At 37.2% G+C, this 20,054-nt stretch overlaps 1 protein-coding gene across 1 annotated transcript; it reads left to right on the forward strand.

Moving 5' to 3' along the window:
• Positions 1–4,486: 4,486 nt before the first annotated feature.
• Positions 4,487–10,016, forward strand: tent5ba (terminal nucleotidyltransferase 5ba). Its single transcript, XM_016546370.1, has 2 exons — positions 4,487–4,898; positions 8,756–10,016. The coding sequence occupies exons 1-2, from the start codon at positions 4,743–4,745 to the stop codon at positions 9,779–9,781; spliced, it is 1,182 nt and encodes a 393-aa protein (XP_016401856.1). The 5' UTR covers positions 4,487–4,742; the 3' UTR covers positions 9,782–10,016.
• Positions 10,017–20,054: the final 10,038 nt, after the last annotated feature.

Below are 20,054 nucleotides of genomic sequence, written 5' to 3' on the forward strand. Positions count from 1 at the left end.
AAAAGAGCAACTGTTACAAGGCTTCCACCCCCACCAACATTGAATATGATATAGGGTTGAACTACAAGCCATAATCTGTCATTAAACCAGTGCTACGCTTGTTTTCCTATATAATTAGAGAAATTAAAGAAAATAAATCTTGGTTATGTAAATAAATATATGAGATTAGTTAATTGAAGAAAATATGCGAATGACACACCTTGTTGTCTATGACGCAAATGTCAAGCAAACATGACCAAATAAGTTATTAATCACAGAGAGAGGCCACTTAAAGTGGTGAGTATTACGGGGCCTGAAGGGAGATTATCAAGGGTTGGGCTCTTCCATTGTCTGTGTAGTTTCATGGAGAATTAGCATTTTTTACGGCATGACCAGGTAGACAAGAAGCCTGTGTGTGCTGTACTAATGCAACGACAGGCTTTCTACATCTGACTGTAATGTAACAATATGGAAATGAAAGCAAGGCTAAACCTGAGACAAGACACACATTCAAGCTGGTCATATTAAGCTACTGCAGCCAATGTGTAAAAATGTTGTTGTGTTTACTTAAACAACATCGTTAAGTTCCGTAAAAGTCCCTCAGTCAGCAAAAATCTGTTCTTTTTACATCACAGATAAGCTTACATAACATGATTCTAGAAGTTGTCTGGGACTTCTAGATAAGAACCTATGCATCGTATCAAACATTAACCAAAGCAAGGCCTACCACAGCTGAATGGCCTAGTTAACACCAAAACTAAAAGACAAACGGCGGCGTTGTCATAGGTCTCTCAGATAATACTGTCTGCGCTGATATTTATCAAGGATGCATTAAATTGATAGAAAGTGACAGTGAAAACATTTGTAATGTTACAAATTACAATAGATTTTTTATTTCAAATAAATGCTGTTCTTTTGAACTCTCTATTCATCAAATAATTCTGAAAAAAAGTATAATAATACTAAATATATCTTGAGCAATAAAGCAGCATATTAGAATGATTTCGGAAGGATCATGTGACACTGAAGACTGGAGTAAAGGAGAAAATTCACTTTTGCATCACAGGAATAAATTACGTTTTAAAATATAGATAAATTGTATTTTTTGATGATCAAAAAGATAAAATGTCTTTTAAAAACATTTAAAAAATCTAAACTTTTGAATGGTTGTGTACTTGTACACTTAACCGCTCTGTGGAAATAATCAGCTGGTTCAAAAATAATTTCAGTGGGCATGTGAAGTCAGTTCTCCTCAAGTTACATACTAAGTGTTAACTATGAACCATCAGAAAGTGTCTGAATAAATTGTATAATTTTGAACCGTATATCTGTTGTTTTATCTTTTAAAACTTATTTTTGTCAAATGTTTTTGTAAAAGTGTTTATAATATTTACCTTTAAAATAAATGTTTGATTTTTTTATTTTAATTAATGCAATAATATTCATACATTTTAAGTGTGGCTTAAGTGTCCAGACAATTGTTTGGCTCAATGGATGGTTAAATGATGCACTAGTTAGTTATTTGACTGATATTCTATTATAATATTATACCAGTGACAAAGTAGTATCAAAATGTCATGTGTCCAGTGATTAACATGCTCCATAGATCATAGACTATTTAAAGACAAGGAGGAGGAAGAAAACATACAAACCTCATTTGCACCCGTCTCCTACTGGCTGCTTGTTTTTCAGCTTTGCAGTCATGAAATATGGTTCTGACCTCCAGTTAACTCCGACACAACTGAAGAATGAGGAAGTTGTTCTTTATCTGAAGAGTACTGATGAACAGACAACTATAGCTTGCAGTGTTATGTAATATACGTCACAATACTTACCAGTCTGTGTTTCTGTTCTATTCTATACGCCTCACCCGAGTGCTAATGAAGTGAGGATAATATGTACTCATGATCATCGTGTCAAACCCTGCCTAGTCACATTGAGATGTCAGTCTTGTGACACTCTCCAGGATTTGTGTCATACTAGTGAAGGATCTGTGTAGGCCTATATATAAATGGTCTTATATATAGTTTCTCTTGATTTTCTTAATTATAAATGGGTTGTTTTGAAAATAAATCCAAGTGCCTGATGTGGTCTGATGCATTCCATACTGCAAACTATTATCTTATGAAGCCCTTTGAGTTTATTCTTTTAATGGTTTGAGTAAGTCATTGTCAGAACCTACCAAGAAAAACTCAATAACACTAGAATGTGAGTTATAAAATTTCGTTTTGGGTCGATGCGCTTTAGACTCATTTTAATGCGGTCCTAAACATATTTGCTACCCAAGGTTATGGCCCTGACAACTTTTGCCTACTTCAGTACCTAGTCAGCACTTATGCATTCGGTGTAATCAAATAATAAACATAAAACCACATCCACTAGTCTCGGGTGTTTAAAGATTCAAGGACGGCAGAATTGCATTACAAACAAAAAGATTAGTTGTGTATCCTTAATAAACAATTTCGGGATTTTAGATGCACCTTATTTTGGGTGTGAAAATGGGAACAGCCTTTCTGATTGTTTGCAAAAAGAGATGTTTTACTTAAAGGTATTTGTCTACGTGCATTAGGTTGGATGGATACACCCAGAAGAGGCATTATTATGGCTTCACAACCACCCAGAAGGGCCTTGAGTGATGACGAGGTGAATATCAAGCATTTCCTTGGTTTGGCTCTATTTGAATGTTCCGCGACCCTTCTAAATCACTTCAGGCCTGGATTGTCACCAACAATGCTCTCCTAGCTCAAGGCAAGCTATTTTTAGGCCAATGACGCAGGTGTCTCATATCACCACCTGTGCAGAACACTGATGAGGGCTCCCTCTTCCGTGCTACCTGGCGACGGGGGATGCTGTTGCCAGGGGAACTGAAATTGGTTGACATCACACCGTCAGGACCTCCCCTATTGAAATGGTATGTAGTGCAGCTCTCTGATCACACACATGCTGATCTATTATGACTAACCCCCCGCTGCTGTTGACCCCAAGACTGATCAACAGCTTGTGAGCTGTGAGTCATCCACAAATGCCACGCTGCAGAGAATCGTGCGTAGCAGCCGCATCTTTTCATCCTCTGTGTAACCAAAATAAATCCAATCAGAACAGATGTTTGGATGATTTCTTAGACGGTCCACACAAACATGCTGTTAACATTATACAGTTGAGAATTAAGACATATTTAACCTGGTATTCTTCATCCCCCAATAGAAATGAGACATAACTTTATATTTGGGGCAGTCCCAGTCGTAATAAGCTATTTCCCGGTTGTCACACACTACTATTTTGCAATTCGGTTTTAACATCAGCACTGGTTCTGATTTGGTTCGCTATAAACATCCCTATGTTCAGATTTATGAGGTTTATGGTTTTCTCTCTTTCTTTTCTTTCTCATTTGGCACTAGTGAAGAAAAAGCCTGTTGTATTTTGTTTAGAATTGAGAGAGCCTAGTTATTTTCGCTTTTCAGCTGCCACAGTAACACCTCACATATTTATTTAGAAAAAGCGCATTCAGTTCAGGGATCATAAAATATATAAAAATATAAATGTGTATACATAGAAAGAAATACAAAAAAATTAATTTAATACATTTATATTTAATAATGGCCTTGACTTGCAGTAGCCTAATTTTTTTTCTGAGGTAAAAAGTCAGGGAACCTATACGAATAAGTTTCATATTATGTCATTGTGAAATCTTTTCAGTTTGGAGATTTGCAAATGATAATAGTAATAATATTAATAATAATATTTTAACAGCAAATATAAAAATGCATGTATATGTGCATTTTACCATTAAAAAAACATTTATGTAAAACTTGTCATATTATGTTTTATTATTGTTATTTTGTAATTAGTAAATCTAAAAGTGGGTAGTATTTCTTATCTTATTGGTTATTGTTAATTACATACTACTACTATCTATTGGACCCTAATGTTAGTCACTATATATACTAAACAAAAAACAACAACAAACAAACAAAAAAACTTAACATTTTGCAGATTCTGCAAGGTGTATGTAAACTTTTGCACATCAGTTAGCCTATATATAGGACCAATTCTCGCTATTAACAAACCATTAACTATGAATATTTGCCTCAATAAACTACTAATTTACTGCTTAGTAAGGTAGCTGTAAAGTAGGTACTGTAATAAGGGTCGTTTTTGGCTTTGGTCTAAAACAAAGAGCTTCAATAAGGGCTTATTGAAACATGCAAATTCATTGCAAATCAGTGGAATTTTTTAAATAGAAAGATTAAAAATACGGGAGAAATACGGGAAAATATTTAAACGGGATGATAGCGGGATAGAATGGTAAAATACGGGAGAATCCCGGGAAAAACGGGAGGGTTGACAGGTATGACACACACAGACACACACACACACCCGGGTGGGTGTGTTACAGCTGCACGCCTCCGCCAATCCAATCAAAGATTGCTGTGAAATTATTCATGAGCAGATATTCAACCAGTAAGACACGCGTATGCAAATCTCTTATGTATAAAGACCTTTCAGATGTTCGTTTCTAGAATAACTGCAATACTTAATGTTTCTCTTGGTCGTGCATGGATTGGGAATAGTGAATCACGAGCGCAGCTGGATGACCGCTCAAACCGCGTCGATTTATATATAGCTGTGCAACTGTGAAATAACTGAGCTTTTCACAAACGAGTTTGCGTAGGAACTTCATCTGTTTGGAGAGACAGCGGTATCTGTGCGGGAGTAGACCAGAAGTTTTTTGCCTTTTTAAGCTGGTTGTTCTTTCCATCGCCATGTCCTCCGGTGATGTGTCAGAGCAGTGTCGGCGGTTTTGCGTGTTATCTTGGGAGCAGGTGCAACGTTTGGACTCTATTCTTGGCGAGACGGTTCCAGTTCACGGACGTGGAAACTTCCCGACGCTTTCGGTTCAGCCGCGACAGATTGTTCAGGTTATTATGAATGCACATCACTGAATACGCTTTCAGCACTACAACATTTAGTTATAAACCCTCTTTATAATATTTGACCTTTTTTTTTTTTTTTTGGCTGTTTCATAATGATATACATATGGCTAGATTGCTTTAAATGCATTCCTTAAAACTAGTAGGCTATCATTTTATGTCACTTTTGTAATCACTAGTAGATCATCCAAAAGTGAGCTGCATTTCTTATTTCAGTTTCACTAACAGTTATTTTTCGTTAGTACTTAGTATTCTAGTAGTGACTAATATCTATTCAGTTACTAGGACCCTTGCACTATCCCAAGGTAACAAGTCAGTATCATCTATTTGCTTCAGACTATTATGTACTGCAGTCAGTACTTAGTCCAATTTTACTACTAACTATTAATGTAATAGCATGTATTTATTTATTTATTGTAACTATTAAAATAGTAACCATTATCTATTACAGGTGTCCTGTACTAAATGAATGTACATTATCAAACGCTATTGTGCATTTCAGTGTACTAGTACTAGTATTTCAGTTTACGGTGTACTAGTAACATTTAAATCTGATCTATAAAGTAAAAACTAATTCAAATTAGTAATAGCTGAAATTGATAGTGTCTTATGCATACTAGTAAAGCTGGAATAGATACTAATACCGATGGGGACTACAAGTAGGCTACTAGAACTTAATGAAGAGTTACTGGTGAAAAATTTGAAATACATACTAGTCAGAAGTGAATGTTTAATAGCAGAATGACAGATGCTTACAGAATTCAATGGCAACAATGTGCAACAGAAATGATATTAGTAACTGTAATAGTTACTAGTAGCAAAGGGATACTAGATATGAAAAAGTACTAGTGAAATTTAAAACGTGCTATTCATTATTGGTTTACAAGTTAAAAAAAAAAAAAAGTTCTAATGAGCTAAAAGTCTTTGGTCAGATGAAAGTGTATAATTTTAAGGGATAAATGTGAAAATTATTACTCAAATTTGATTTAGTTATTCAATTTTTGACCTGTCACTGCTTGACCAACTATTGGTGTAATGTCTCAACCACCCAAGGATAAGCGAAACATTCTTAGCCTTTGCCCCTCCAGCAGATACAGAAAACTGTGCACTTGGCAAATTTAAGAGAGTTGTTAATGACTTGGACGTTCTCACGAAAACTACACTTGAGTGTGACTCATTACTGACCATAATCCCATGCAATGTATCACTGCTTGAGCTAGTCCAGTGATAACCTGCATCAATGCCCCCTTCTCAATGAAAAGAATTCTTGTTCTCATACACAAGCAGTGTGGGCTTGCATCTACACATGCAAGCAGATATTGATCTTTTCTCCAGATCACTTCCTTCAGTACTGCTTCACTCAACAAGAGAGGGTTTGTTTTAAGTGCTTTAGGGAAAATGCTCTTGCAGTTTCACAGAAAATGTGTTTAAGCTTCAGCGTTTCATGTATATGATCCCATATGGCAGCAGTGTGAGGGAAGTTGTCCGTCAGTCATATCTACATCTGTTATCTTTTATTTCAGTCTTCTCAGATACTGTGAATGCTTTATTCAGTGACATGCCTTAGATCCTAAAAATTGGCCTAAAAATGGCCCCTATTGGTTCTAATTATATGAAGACACAAAGTAACTATGAACTGTGGAATCTGACAGTTTCCCTTCCTTTGATCCAGTTCTGCTGGACCGTAACGAGTGGTCAGTCTCTGTTTCATAATACTCCATCTGCCTGGGTTTGAACAGATAGTAATGTCCTGTCAATAAAACCCAACTAGGAAGCCCATTATATTTAATGGAAATCCTGTAAAAACCAACTTTGGTGTTTTATTACACAGCCTCCACATGCTATTGCAAAATTGACAAAAGATGGCCGCTCGTTCACTGTTCCTCGTTTTCCTTAACCCTAATGATCTGCCACGGCACCATCTCATTACATGGACTTGTGGCTGTTTTCATTATCATCATAACGGTGTCATGATTGCACATTTGCACCTTGTGCTTTAGGCTGTGATGTACTGTTGAACTATAAAATGTAGGTTTTGAATGCAACTGCGAACCTGACTTGGCGTCATCTTAATATCATAATATTCACATGCGTTGAAAGGCGATCCGGTTCGGCCCTCAAGCCTTTGGTGGAAACTGAAAAAACATTGAGTTTCTGTTTATCAATGGCAATATTTTTTGAAACACCATTGATTGATGTTAATACAGACAATAGTCTATTATTAAATAAAGTAAATACACTTTTTGTTTAAATAAATCACACCCTTTATGGTTTAATAAATTGCACTCTGCCAAATTGCAGTTTCATTAATCAATGTGCTGCAAACAAACCTGTAAATCTGTATAATGTGTTCTCAGCATGTGTACAGGCGCACGTCATGCATAGTTTCACTGCGTACACTCGGTCAATTGCTGCAGTCTGACCTAATGTGTAAAAATAGAAGGCTAATGATTTGATTGACAGGAGTGAGGGTAGGGGATCTGATTGACACTAATCCGACAGAGCTGTGGAAAATGAAGGTTGCTCGCATTCAGGACAGAGATAATGAGTTTGATTTAAGCACTTTTTAATTTCTGAATGGTTGCACAACAATATGAATAGCATACAAATCTGCTTGGCATGCATAAAATGTGGTGTGCACCAAAATCCATAATTCTGCCTTTATTGAATTAGACATTTATGAATGTGTTCTTGATTTCACATTCGAGATTTAAGAGACCTTCATGTGAACACGAAATCTTACAACTGCCTCTATCTATATTCATAAGCGAAGCAGTTTTGTATAAGGCTCTGCCTTCCAGAAGGTTGTGCAGCTGTACAGTGCTGCATGTTCCCAAGTAAGTCTCGGAATGTATTGCTGTCGATGCACTGCACAGATGTGTCAATCTCTACAGTGCACATTCCATATAAATAGATTAATACTGATCTTTATGATGAGCTTCAGCTCAAGTTTATGCATGAAAAGATTTACTGGGAACATAATGGAGATGCTAGTGGAAACCTAATAGTTTAAACCTAATAGTTGGTGAATTGAGTTTTTTTTCCTAAGCGCATAGTACATATTGACTTCCAATTTTCAAATAAAGGCACAGCACAAAAGATTAACACCTTTAAAAAAAATAGACCAATTAAAGTAAATGATGTTTAATGTGTGCATGTGGCAGGTTCAAATTCTCTCAGGTGTGGTTTAGTTGGAGACATTATTCTACGTCACAACAGCTTGAATTACAGCAACAAAGAGACAAATGTTAAAATGACAGTGACTGAAGACTGTGAATGGATGTGTTAATGATCACTGACTATAAACCAACTGTGATTCTCAGGTGTTCACAGTGTGAGGAAGAATAAATGCAAGCAATCTGTTACATTAGCCGTTTTTGAGTCTACAACAGCTTAATAAAATGATGTGTCTTATTAGGCTTTTTAGATAATAAGGTAGCCTAATTATCTAATTGCAGTGGTGGCTGAACAAAGTATCCTCAAATTGTTCAGATAAGCAAGTGTTTAGTGTGGTATTATGTTTGCCAGTGTTTACTTGTTCAAGCAGTGGTTGTATGTTACTGATATTTAATTTATGATTAATACCATAAGCTGAAAATTAGTTTATTGGATAACTGCTAACTGGTTTTGTCTAAATAAATTCAAATCAAAGCACTAAAAAATAAAATTGATCATTTTAAATACTACGAGTGAATTTAGACATCACAAGATTATAAATGGATATTAATTTAGAGTTTTAACAATTCACTTTATGTGAGAGTTAAATGAACACCAATGTCATCTAAATGTAAAAACATATCCAATATTGGCCAATAAATAAAAAAACTCTAATCTCTGACCTGCAGGTGGTTCGAGCGCGTTTGGAGGAGCGAGGCATCACTGTTCGAGATGTGAGGCTGAACGGCTCGGCTGCCAGTCACGTTCTGCACCAGGACACGGGGCTCGGATACAAGGACTTGGACCTGATATTTGGCGTTTCGCTGTCAGATGACCAGGCCTTCCACGTGGTTAAGGATGTGGTTCTCGACAGCCTGCTGGACTTCCTACCCGAGGGCGTCAGCAAGGAGAGAATCTCAGCACTTACTCTGAAGGAGGCTTACGTACAGAAGTTGGTGAAGGTTTGCAACGACACCGACCGCTGGAGCCTCATTTCGCTCTCCAACAACACCGGCAAGAATGTTGAGCTTAAGTTTGTGGACTCTCTCAGGCGCCAATTTGAGTTCAGCGTGGACTCCTTCCAGATAGCCTTGGACTCCCTTCTTCTGTTCGACCGCTGTTCAGAGACTCCCATGTCGGAGTGCTTTCACCCGACGGTGTTGGGCGAGAGCATGTACGGGGACTTCGAGGAAGCTCTCGGCCATCTTTGCAACAAGGTCATCGCTACGAGAAACCCAGAGGAGATCCGAGGTGGCGGGCTTTTAAAATACTGCCACCTTTTGGTGCGTAGGTTTCGGCCGACTTCGGAAACGGAGATGAAATCGCTCCAGCGGTACATGTGCTCTCGGTTCTTCATTGACTTTACGGACATAGGCGAACAGCAGCGAAAGCTGGAGGCGTACCTGCAGAATCACTTCGCCGGAATGGAGAACAAACGCTACGACTGTCTGGTCACGTTATACCACGTGGTCAATGAGAGTACGGTGTGCTTGATGGGACACGAACGCCGGCAGACATTAAATCTTATTTCCATGCTCGCACTGAGGGTGCTGGCTGAACAGAACGCCATCCCCACAGTTACCAACGTCACATGCTATTACCAGCCGGCGCCGTACGTGCGAGACATCAACTTCAATAACTACTACATCGCTCACGTGCAGCCGCTGGTGCACACCTGCAGTAGTTCCTATCCGACATGGCTGCCCTGCAACTGACCTCTGAGTTCAGCCCTCGTATCTTCCCATGTGGTGACAAGATATGCAAAAAACTGTTTCTTTCCAAACACAAAAATGGACGTTTAGGAGGAGCTTTTTCAAAACAACGGCAATTGTTTTTATGCTAAATGTGACATATATAGAATGACTGTTCACTGCTGTATGTCTGATTTGAGCCGATCCTTACGTATTCTGTTCTGCAGAGTGGATGAAGATCTTTTTCACATGTAGCAGGGAAAAAAAAAGTTGTTTTTTCTCCTAAACTGATTATAGATTCAGTTAAACTCTCGCAGGTTATGTAAATGGGGAAAGAAAGCTGCATTCTGCTTTGTGAAGCTAAGCTATATATGTTTTTTTGTTGTTTCAATCAAACTCTGTTTTGCTTCTTGGTTTTTTAAGGACCAAAGATATTTTATTTTCGTTGTTAAAAAAGAAAGGAATGTTTGCTGGTGTAATTCCAAGTGCCTAAAAACATTGTACAAAAAAAGTGAGACCTGTGCTTTCTTAAAACCATTTTTCTGTCTCCTTGTTAATTGTAAAACTCTATTTTCAGGGATGGAGGCATGTATTTCCATGTGATTAAAAAAAAGCACAAAACCCATCTTCATGTGTTCTAGACCTCTTTTACCTTTTTAAGCTGTTGTGGTCATATTTTGACAACCTAATTTGTTAATATTCAAGCATGTATTTATTTTCCCTTTGTGTTGGTGTTTCGGAAAATAATTTCAAATGGTAAGGATTTTCTTTATCAATGGAGCATTTATCATGAGGCATAAGAAGTGAAAGTGGTGAAACTGCAAGTGTAGCAGTGTTGTGGTCTGAATGTGTGCTGCTGACTCTTAATCTGAGGAAATGGATCCATTGCAGTTTCAGGACATGAACCATAAGGATCCTTTCTAAAGCACGATGGCCTCTCTTTTAGTGTGACACTAAAGGTAACAGACAAAGGTTGTTTTGTTAACCCACCCATGCTGCCCCCTGGAGATAGAATCCTATTTCCTTTCATAATGCCATATCCATGTCATTGTTTTTGTAAACATCAAGGAGCTGGTATTGTGATGTAAGCTAACAGATCTAGGGATGTGATGTTAAAAGCAATTACTACTGATTAGTAGACTAATATATTCTGTACTTTACAATTTTGTTAATTGCTTTATGCTTAAGTTTAAATAGAGTTAAATATTAAATTAAATTAAGTTTTTTAATTTTAATTAAATTCAGTTTTCTTGTGATGGTAGTGTAATAGTTACTGGTCTAGACTGGTTTCTGTAAGGGGTGATCCATTAATTCTCCTTTCACCATTGTGCTCTTGAGCCTTTTTGTGCCATTGCCTTTTGGGAATCAATAAATACAGTATCTGTTTAGAAACTCTAGAATAGAATTTCTCTTCCGCGCAAACATTAGGAGTGTATGAGAATATGGATGTTTCACTTTTATTAAGGGCTCCTCTGACTGATTTATGTTCTTGCAATTCTGAGTGAAAAAGCATCCTTAAAAATATCATGGCCTGTTTTCTGACAACATGTATTTTTATGAATTGAATAAATTCATAAGATGAATAAATGAATAAATATAAAGTCTTTTACGACAAGCATAATTATTTAAAATGTATTATTCTGATTTTTTTTACACTTTTTATTTATTTATTTATTTTAGAGAGATTTACTTGACAATGGAATAAAAAAGTAAACTTATTAACAATGTATTCTTTGAAAAGGATATTTTGATGTTTTAAGAACATTGGGGTATTTTTGTAATGACATAAAAGTAGGTGTATGTATAGAAATAATGGCATAATTTACATTTTAGTGAACTATCCTTTTAAGTGAAGGTGATATTTCATTGCAGTGTGTCAGAGAGAGACATAGGTCAGGTTTCCTTTTTTATTTTTGGCCCTTGCTTTTTAAAAGGCTCCCCTGAAACTACTGTCATAAAGCTGAAGTAGAACAACTGGGGAATAATACTCATTCCCTTGTGTTAGGCCTCATATTATAAGAGAGGATATAAATAAACCCGCCTAAGGAACCCTAAAGTAAAACACAGCCGTTGGTAAACCATGTGTAATGTCCCGGCCCAGTGCAAACAGAGTCACTGGCAAAACTTACCCTGTCAGACAGTGGCTTAGGATGAGGTAGTGCTGTTTAATTCAGTGGGACTCGAAACAAAGACATGCAGGGATATATAAGGACATGCTCCAACATGTTGAGACATGTTTTGGACAAGAAGCCACAAGCTGTGACAATTATTTAGCCTGTGATGTAATTTATATCCAGCTATTTTCTGTTATCTACACCTATTATCTGTAACTCTTAACAGTTTTTGTTACCCTTTTATGTTAACCTCCAAGTGTAGCTGCAGATGAAACCAGTAAGTTAAATTAGAAATGAAAAAGTATAAAATGTCATAAAAAAACAGAATCATGTTCACAAAAGTACATATAAAACCAGTAACTTAATACAGAAGCCTTCAAAATGAGGACAACACCTCATCTATGAGTACTCTCATGACAATATCATTTTATGGCACAAAATGGCAATATAATATGTCATATATGATGTTATTATGAACAACTGTGGCTACAGTGACACATTGACCCCAAAAAAGTTGGACTCCAAGACCACATTTCAAATTAAAGAAGAAACACACTTTTCAAACATTTAATAAAAATAAGCTTGTTTGGAATTAAAGGATACAATATATCGGTAAGATAAAATGTTTTGGCAATAGTTGTGAAAAGTTAAAATGATGGATTACACTATTGTCAAAAAGTTTGGAGTCAGTAAGGTTTATTAAAAAAAAATGTTAAATTGCATTTTGGCAAGAACGCATTAAACTGATCAAAAGTGACAGTAAAGACTTTTTTGGTTTTACTAAAAAAATTCTGTCTTTCAAATTCTGAACAAAAGAATGCATCACAGTTTCTACAAAAATATTAATTAGCACAACTGTTTTCAACACTGATAATAATAAAATGTTTATAAGCACCAAATCAGCATATTTGAATGATTTCTTAAAGATCATGTGACACTGAAGACTGGAATAATGTAGTGCTTTGCCATCATAGTAATAAATTACATTTATTAACAATATGTTAAAATAGAAAACAGTTATTTACTGTATTTTTATCAAATAAATGCAGTCTTGGTGAGCATAAGAGATTACTTTCAAAAACATTTTAAAAATCTTACCGACCCCAAACTTTAAATGGAAGTGTTCACCAACTTCGTACATCCACTAAAATCACTTTGACATCATTTGGCTAAAAGAAATTGTAAAATGCCACTTGGTTTGCTATTTTATGTCTGTGCAACAACATTCAGACATTTTGTCAGACTTAAATGTCCAAAAGAGTCTAGATACCTTTTGGGTCAACTGTTTATTCTACGCAGCAAAATGTGTTTGCCTAAGAGTGTGTGCCTCTTGTAAAAATGAAGAACTTTAATGGAAAATGAATATGATGTTTAATATTTTGGTTGGGCTGGGAAATATTTCTCCTCTGTCCATGCCAATAACATCCATGTGTGTGAGTCATACCTGTCTGTCTTGTTTCCCCTGGAACAATGACGCTCCTTGTCTTCATCCTTGAATCACTGAGGGCAGGTCAACCGGACAGCCGGCGCAACACAGGGCAAGTGCAATATTGCCTGCTGTTCCTGGCATTCATAAACCTCACAGGGTGACCTACAGAAAGAACACAAATTAAATTTGAAATTTAATGAACGTGTTTATTCTATTTGAGAGAGTCAGACGTACTCACCCTGGATAATATTCTTGAGCTTGTGCAGTCCTATTGACAGTGATCTCATGCCAAATTTAGGTCAGTGTAGAGTTAAATCACAATTACAACTAATGGTTTTAATGAGGTGTTAGTAAAAAGATGTCTCCATTAATGAGCCATTCAAATTAGAACGTCTGCAACATTCAAAGCAACGTCTGAGATGATGATTCTGATGCTGTGTGACACAACTGGCTGAATCAATCTCCATTATGAGGAATTCAAATTATAACCTGTCTAAAACATCTAAAAGCGGTTCCCAATTCATTCTAAATGATCAAACACCTTCAACACCAAACCATAAAAACAAGTTTTCCCTCAAGCACCATTGCTCCATTCAGTATAAATGGAGCATTTTAACATTAAATCTTTGCGTTAAACCTAACACCACTGTTATAAACCGACCATCACTGAAATAGGCATCCAGAAAATTGTTGGAGAAACAGCGGTGAAACCATAAATTCATGACTGGAATGCACAACATGTGCACTGAAGCCTCAGGGGGCAAAAACAAAGTTATCGCATGTTTCGTCATTTGAATCAGGGCAGAGAAAAGAATGGAAAAATGAACAGGGCGAGTCTCTTTTCAATAGCAAGAAACCAAATAAGTTCCATTCTTGAAGGAATGCTATAAAGTTGTAACTTGAAGATGTACAGATCACAAACGGTAGGTCACTCATTACAATGCGTTGAGGCTATTTTTCCTTATGGTTCTGTGCCTTTAAGTTACAAAGTATCTCATTTTTTTATTTTTTTATTAATCCGAGTACTGTTACAGTCTTACAGATTTTCAAATGCCATGAAATTCTTATTTCTTTTTTGCGTAATAATTATATTTATTTTATTTATTTTTAGTGCCATAATTTAAGATAAAAGAGACATTTTTTTAAATCTTACAACATTACAATAAAAACGACATAATTTTTCATATTGGCTCATTTTCATATTTATTTAAAATATAAATAAAAATATAAAATATTTTTTTAAATGTATTAATGAATTTATTTTGTAAAAACATATAAAAAAAAAATTTAAAAAAAAAACTTTCTGAAAAAAGAAGCCTAGCATTAAAATCAGGACAGTCCATTGCTTAATAGTCTTTTTGTATAATAACTGAATTTGATAATAACAGTAACATCTTTAAAAAAACATCTCTGAAAAAAAAACATGCTAGTGTTAAAATCAGGTCAGTACATCAAAATATGCTTAATAGTCAGTGGTTAATGATATTTCTAGGCAACAGCACAGTGCGGTCATATTAAATCTCACTTTGACCTAAGATATTAAGTAGATGTCATATGTGGGCTGTTTTGATGTCTACAGGAGGTCTGGTCATCTGCATGTGTGTTTGGTCATGTGTGGTCTGTGTAATGAGAGTTAACAGCAAACCGGCGAGGGAGGATGGATATTGATAGGCTATTTACTCGCTGAAATGGCTTTGGTCTGGCATGAGTCGACTCGGGTCATAAAGCATAGGCGGTGAACCATTTGGCAGAGCTGCCCAACTCTCAAAACTCCCACAGCCGCACCAGACGTCTATCTGCTGAGCCTCTGCTATTAAATCAGTGGCACTACTGAACGAAGTGCTGCAAGACATATATAGGCTATAGCCTACAACAGCGGGTCAAGTTTGAACATTTCTGATAATGTTCCTGAAGACAGTTTTGCTTTGTTTAGTTTATATATCAGTAGCTTTTCTGTGAATGATAGGCCGACAGCAGTGCTGTTTTAAAATTGGTACTGGAACAGCCTTCACGTGCACTTAGGATGCCTTAGGCTTAAAACATACTTTACCAAAGTATGTGAATTCAGACTATTTTAGTTACACAAGCTCAGTTTTGTACGTCATTGGGTTCTAAATGTGTCTGACGCATGTCTTAAAGGGTTAGTTCACCCAAAAATGAAAATTCTGTCATTCATCACAAGTGACGCAGTAGAGAGGAAAATGCGGAATAAAGTCGTTATTTTTGTAAAAAAATATCTTAAATTGTGTTCCGAAGATGAACGAAGGTCTTACGGGTTTGGAACAACACGAGGGTGAGTAATTAATGACAGAATGTTCATTTTTGGGTGAACTAACCCTTTAACGCAACGCAATTAGGCGCGTTGTCTACTCAGCATTGCCGCCAGGAGCAGCATCTGACATTACCATAAAACATCCCCTTTATTTTATCCCCTCTAGCTCTATTCCAAAACTTATTCCAAGCCTAGAATTTTAAGGTCATAAACTTATTTTATGCAAGTACGCAAACGCAAACGCGAGGACTGCGTCAACACGCTGTCAGCGAGTGTCCCAGTTGGACATATTTAAAGGGATAGTTCACCCGAAAATGAATATTCTGTCATTAATTACTCACCCTCATGTCATTCTAAACCGTAAGACCTCCGTTCATCTTCGGAACACAAATTAAGATATTTTTGATGAATTCTGAGAGATCTCTGACCCTCCCATAGACAGCAATGTGATTACCACACCAAGGTCCAGAAACGGAACAAGGAGATCGGTCAAATAATCCACGTGACAGGGGTTCAACCGTAATTTTATGAAGCTACGAGAATACTTTTTGTGCGCAAAAGAAAAAAAAAAAAAAACTTTATTCAACAATTCGTCACCAACCCCTGATGTCACATGGATTATTTTACTGATCTCCTTGCTGCGTTTCTGGACCTTGATCGTGGTAATTACATTGCTGTCTATAGGAGGGTCAGAGAGCTCTCAGAATGCATCAAAAATATCTTAATTTGTGTTCCGAAGATGAACGAAGGTCATATGGGTTTGGAATGACCATGAGGGTGAGTAACATTTTTGGGTGACTATCCCTTTAATGTGCGTTCTTGCCTTGGTCTGGCAGCAACAAACCTCAGTACTCAAGGGGGCTGGCAACAAGATTTACTTTCAAATGTCTAAAAGCGTTCAATCCGGATGTGCTATTATTCTGGTTAGTCGCTATAATCATGTTGACTAAACAGTTGATGTTTAACTAAGTTCTTGAACTATTGCTCTGCCATGATAACTGAATAAAAATAAACAACGAAGACAGTTAACGCTATGTCGTTTGAGGCAACGTGGGTTATGAATCCTGAAAGATGGCTGTTCCAAAAGGTAAGCGATTGAGTATGGCAGCATGAGCATCGCGTTTATCAGTAGCTTTACGAAATGTATTGTTTATTGCTATGAAATTATGAAATAACAATAAACAATACTTTTATAACATTTGTAAATATTCAATATTAATTTCTATGTATTAAACATTTTTATATTTTTAGTTGTAGGCTAGGCTACCTTAACAATAGTTGAAGTCTGAACGAACATGAACAATATCATTATTTATAAATCAAAATGAACCCATTAAAATGTAATCTTAGTTAATGATATACCTAAAGTAATGTTAACATATTTAACCTTATGACGTGTTATGGCCTATTCACACCAAGAACGATAACTGTAACTATAGCCTAAAGTTAGTGTGGATGCTAATATATTTACTGCTATAATTTTCTTTATATTGTTTTTGGGGTGAATGGGCCCATGCACCCCAGAATCCTTTGCTGCAAGCTCAGATAAAAAATGTCAAAGATGGTTTACGAAGTGAGAGAAATTAATCATTTTTATACATTAGAAATGTAATTAATTAAATACTGAAAATAAATGTAAAATGATTAACACTTTTTAATTAACTTAAATCTAAGTCTAATCCGTTAGGATTCTACCTTTGAAGACATCTATAGGTACCAGGCAACTCAATAGCTAGGTTTTGGAACAGAGCTCTTAGATGTCATGGATGAGTGTGTAATATAAGGCAACATATTGCTTATTGTGCAAAAGAGCTGAGAAGAGGGAGCTGGATTCTCCAATTATCTTCCAATAAAGTGAAATGGCCATGACCTTGCAAGCACCTGGTGTAATGTGTCCTCCAGCCTTTGAGTCTTGGCGGGCAAATGGTGGTTTTCTTGAACCATGTGAGTGCACAGCTGGCCAGAAGAGCAGATGTAGTCAGACAGCAGTAGGTGTTTTTAATTAAATTGTTTTGGTAGTCACATGATTGTCATAAAGTGACATCACTCTATGAAAGTTAAAGGTTAACACATGCTACCGCTGGGCTAAATCACTGGACTGACCCGGGTGAGCCGACAAATGTGAGTAGGCACCATCTTTCTTTATGGGCTGTGTGGTCTCTAAACAAGCTAGAAAGAAAGTTCTCCTTGTATCAGCCTCTCATTGCAGATCTGTGGGCTCATTTGTGAGGAGAAACATCAAAGGGAGTTTTAAAAATCTCAGCAGAAGCCTTTCACTGAGTTTGTTTAGTTCAGGAACATATTCATTAAGGATGTCGCCCCTTGTTGACGGTCCCATATGTCAAGCTGCAAAGCCGGTGGCGCTGGGAGTGCAGCGGGTTTATACAAGGAGGAAATTGCGTGAATATGTGACAGGAATGTGATGTCACAGGGAATGATGGAGTGCGCTAGGAAATGCCAGTGGGGTGGACTGTGGATATGGAATCCTCATGTGAAGGGGCTTGTAAGCCTCTAAGCTCACTGTTGCTAGGAACTGAGAATAGCTCACCAGGGAGAGATCCAATCTGTTATTCCACTTCAGCCATTATGATTAAGGCTGCTGCTGGATGTGGTAAATGGATCGTTCCTGAGGAAAAAACAATGGTGATTTGGAGAGAGAGAGAGAGAGAGAGCAAGGGAGAGGGAGAAAGGACGGAATGTCCACTCTTCGATGTTCCTTTCCCAGAGGGGAATTGGAGCTCTGCATTCCTCACATTGCAGTCCACTGACAAACAATCCCAACTTTATCCCTGCATGTGGGGCAGCTGAATGGCAGCAGTGTCTAGGCCGCAGCCCTCTGGAGTTTTTTTGCACTTCCTTGCTCCCAAACCAAACACAGGCCTAGCTTAGGTGCTACTGTAGGCCTGACTGGACACTGTGCAGTGCTGGCAGTGGATGGGCCGCTAGGAGCCAAGGGCAAATGCTCACTCATTATGCTTGCCATGGTTGTCCATTTGAATTGGAACAACAAAATTACAGGGTGCTACACTCCTAAATATAGCCAGGAATGGGAATCTTTCAGAATGTAATAATTTCAATTCCGATGGTTTATTAACAGTTTTATTTACAATTCTTTTAATTTTGAAAAGGTATATTAGTTCTACATTTTAAATACAAATGTTTTTATTTCGATGTATTTTTTTTTTATAAAACCATACTGACTCTAATTACAAATTGTCACATGAAGAACCAGTCAGTAACTGCACTAATTTTAGGCTTTTCTAAAGCCTGACACATATAACACTATCAGTTCTTGGTTCACTGTTGTTCACATGATGAAATGGATGACTTGTGATTCAGTAAGTGACTCAGATAACTGAGAAACTAATGATTCATAAGTGTTTGTGGAAAAGAACCAGTTTATAACAGTCTTTCGTTCAGGAATGGGTTTTCACTGGTTGTGCTCAATGCATTTGATTCAGGAAAATAAAGCTTGGGAATCAGACTTGGTTGTGTTGTATGTTATTGATACAATGAAAAGAACCAGCTCACAAGAGTCATTATCTTGAGAATGCTATCGATTCACTAATAAGAATAGGCTTGTAGAAGTCCTTAGCTTGGAAATTGTACTTCACTGATTGCACTGTATGTTATTGATTCACTAAAAAGTACCACGAAAATCATTCGATTCCCAATTTTTTTTTTTAATAGAACTGGTGACTAACCCTAAATATAGCAGTATAAATATGGCTGTTTTCAATTCGGGAATACAGGAAGCTCCTAGCATTTTTTCAGTATTTACTGATTTGCATGAATACACATTTTGTGTGAATGAGCCCCTGTTGTATCTTTAATGGCTTCGTGGTATTCAAGCAGGCTACATGGCCAGTCTTGGGGCACTTGGCAGAACCCTTCTTAAAAGTTAGAAACAACATTTGCTGTCCAATCTAACATACTGAGAGACAGAGCTTAAAATAAACGGGACACATCCATCCCAGCCGTCTAGGATAGACTCCCTCTGAATAAGCTCACTGTCGTGACAGGTGCTGGCAAGTATGAAAACTGATCTGAGAACAGTTTTGGTGATTCTGGTTGAGACTGTTACTTTGCATGAGGATGGATGGCAAAAGATGGCAAAGCTGTGCATGATCCCTACAGACAAAGTATACACTAATGTAGATGCCGCTTTGAGGAAACAGTGAGCTGTCCGAGACTCTCCATATTTACAGTATGAGAAACTCGCTCTTTCCACCCCCTCGCTTCTCAAGGCCAGATGAAAGCTGCGGGTTGTTCTGCCCAGGGCCAGATGTTCTCAGGCGATTGGCTGGAGAGATGCTCCGTTGGTTGTCGTCTCATGTGAAGCCTGCAGGAGGAATTAGCCTGGGATGCTATCGCAAGCTGGAGATTGAGCCAAGAGCGGCGGCCTGTGGTGTGCTTTGGGGGACGCAAGGCTGTCTGTGGGGCTATGATCTCAGACATCCTCTGTTCCCAGAAACGGGGAGC

The sequence above is a fragment of the Sinocyclocheilus rhinocerous genome, unplaced genomic scaffold (assembly GCF_001515625.1).
Source record: "Sinocyclocheilus rhinocerous isolate Xijiao unplaced genomic scaffold, SAMN03320098_v1.1 scaffold4719, whole genome shotgun sequence".
NCBI lineage: Eukaryota > Metazoa > Chordata > Actinopteri > Cypriniformes > Cyprinidae > Sinocyclocheilus > Sinocyclocheilus rhinocerous.

Coding starts and splice junctions, on each gene's coding strand:
- tent5ba (XM_016546370.1), top strand. CDS start 4,743: ATGTCCTCCGGTGATGTGTCAGAGCAGTGTCGGCGGTTTTGCGTGTTA. Junction 4,899..8,755: donor AGCCGCGACAGATTGTTCAG/GTTATTATGAAT, acceptor TCTGACCTGCAG/GTGGTTCGAGCGCGTTTGGA.